We start from the raw sequence: 1,514 nt of genomic DNA on the forward strand, positions 1-1,514 counted from the left end.
CATGGAGACTCCATGCAGAAAGACCGGGCCGGGAATCGAACCCAGAACCTTCTTGCTGCAAGGCAACAGCTCTACCAACTGCGCCACTGTGCAGCCCTCTTAAAACATTAAATTAGAAAAAAGGTGTTTTTTTAAAATAAATCATAAATTAGTAAATCATTAGCAGCTCCTTCAGCGGACTGGAGTTAAAATGGTCTCAGACCAGGGCTGGGCAGTCCTGGTCCTGGAGGTCCGGAGTCCTGCAGCTGCTGGACGTCTCCCTGTTCAACACACCTGGACCCAACAGCTCCTCCTCAGTCCAGTCCGGTTCTGCTAACGACCTCGTTATTGGACTCAGGTGTGTAGAAGTGGAGACATCTAAAGGTTCAGGATGTCGGCCCTCCAGGCCTGGAGCTGCCCACCGACTCAGAGCGATGCTGTGCCCCCTGGTGGACACTTTAGGTAAGTCGGCTTCCTCTAATTACATGAAGAAATGTTGGCAGGATTCAGCTTCCGTACCAACAGGCTCCGATTTTCCTTCTTGTTTGGATTTTGAACACTTTAAGTTTAATTTCTGACGTCTTCCTGAGAGCTCACCTTCGCTCCGTCTCCGGTGAGCTGCTGCTGGTCCACGGTACCGCTGAGGCCCGGCGGGCCCCGGCCAGCAGCGAGTCGGACCAACACGGACTGGGCGGAGCTTCGTCTTTCTGAGCGGCGGTCGTATGGTCCATCGGGTCGACCGTGTCCGGCCGCCCAGTGGACCCAGCTGGTCTTGGGGACGGTTCTTCGGTCAGGCCCGGTTCCCCTGTGGTTCTGGACTCTGTTGGAGTTGGGATCGACCCAGAACGACCCCCCTGGTCTTCCTCGTGGCGTCCAGCTGCTGCGTCTCTGTCGGGTCCGTTTCCCTCGGCGACCGCCGGCGGAGCGGAGACGTCCCCAGATGTCTGCTGTCCACCCGCTGCGTCCACACGGCGCCCTTCGTCCTGGTCCGGCCGGCTGGAGGAGGAACGGGACACCTGAGGTCCGACCTTCATCTGGAGAACACGACCTTGAGGTCAGAGGTCAGCTCTGAGGAACTCACCCGCCTGCTTCCTGCGGCTCTTCAGGCTCCGGAGAAACAGCAGCAGCTTCATCTTCCTCCTCTTCCTCTGCAGCAGAGTCCCGGCTGGACCCCTGGGGCTGCGGCCCGGTTCTGGAGGACACGGCCTGGTTCTGATCACACGGACCTTGTCCTGGTGTTCTGGAGCAGGTGGACTCCCTGGGTCTGGACAGACTGTCCTGCTGGTCCCTGGTCCGGGTCACACTGGGCCACGGCTCTTCCTGCTGCGGGTCTAGAGAGCAGAAACAGGTGGAGACGTTTTAGAACCTGCTGAGCAGAACCGGAAAGGTCCGGTTCTAAAGGTCTGGTTCTAAAGGTCCGGTTCTAAAGGTCCGGTTCGAAAAGGTCCGGTTTGAAAAGGTCCGGTTCTAAAAGGTCCGGTTTGAAAAGGTCTGGTTCTAAAAGGTCTGGTTTGAAAAGGTCTGGTTCTAAAGGT

The 1,514-nt window shown here is 57.3% G+C and overlaps 1 protein-coding gene across 4 annotated transcripts in view; it reads right to left on the reverse strand.

Moving 5' to 3' along the window:
- Positions 1–1,514, reverse strand: part of LOC103460048 (flocculation protein FLO11) — a 10,417-nt gene that overhangs the window by 5,946 nt on the left and 2,957 nt on the right. For all 4 annotated transcript variants that reach the window (XM_008402025.2, XM_008402024.2, XM_008402023.2 and 1 more), the window contains 2 exons: positions 1,061–1,310; positions 577–975 (listed from right to left, as the gene is read on the reverse strand). In XM_008402025.2, the coding sequence (XP_008400247.1) occupies positions 577–975; positions 1,061–1,310 (649 nt within the window). The remainder of the gene's footprint in view (positions 1–576; positions 976–1,060; positions 1,311–1,514) is intronic.

Source organism: Poecilia reticulata, unplaced genomic scaffold (assembly GCF_000633615.1).
Source record: "Poecilia reticulata strain Guanapo unplaced genomic scaffold, Guppy_female_1.0+MT scaffold_159, whole genome shotgun sequence".
In the NCBI taxonomy this organism is placed as follows: Eukaryota; Metazoa; Chordata; class Actinopteri; order Cyprinodontiformes; family Poeciliidae; genus Poecilia; species Poecilia reticulata.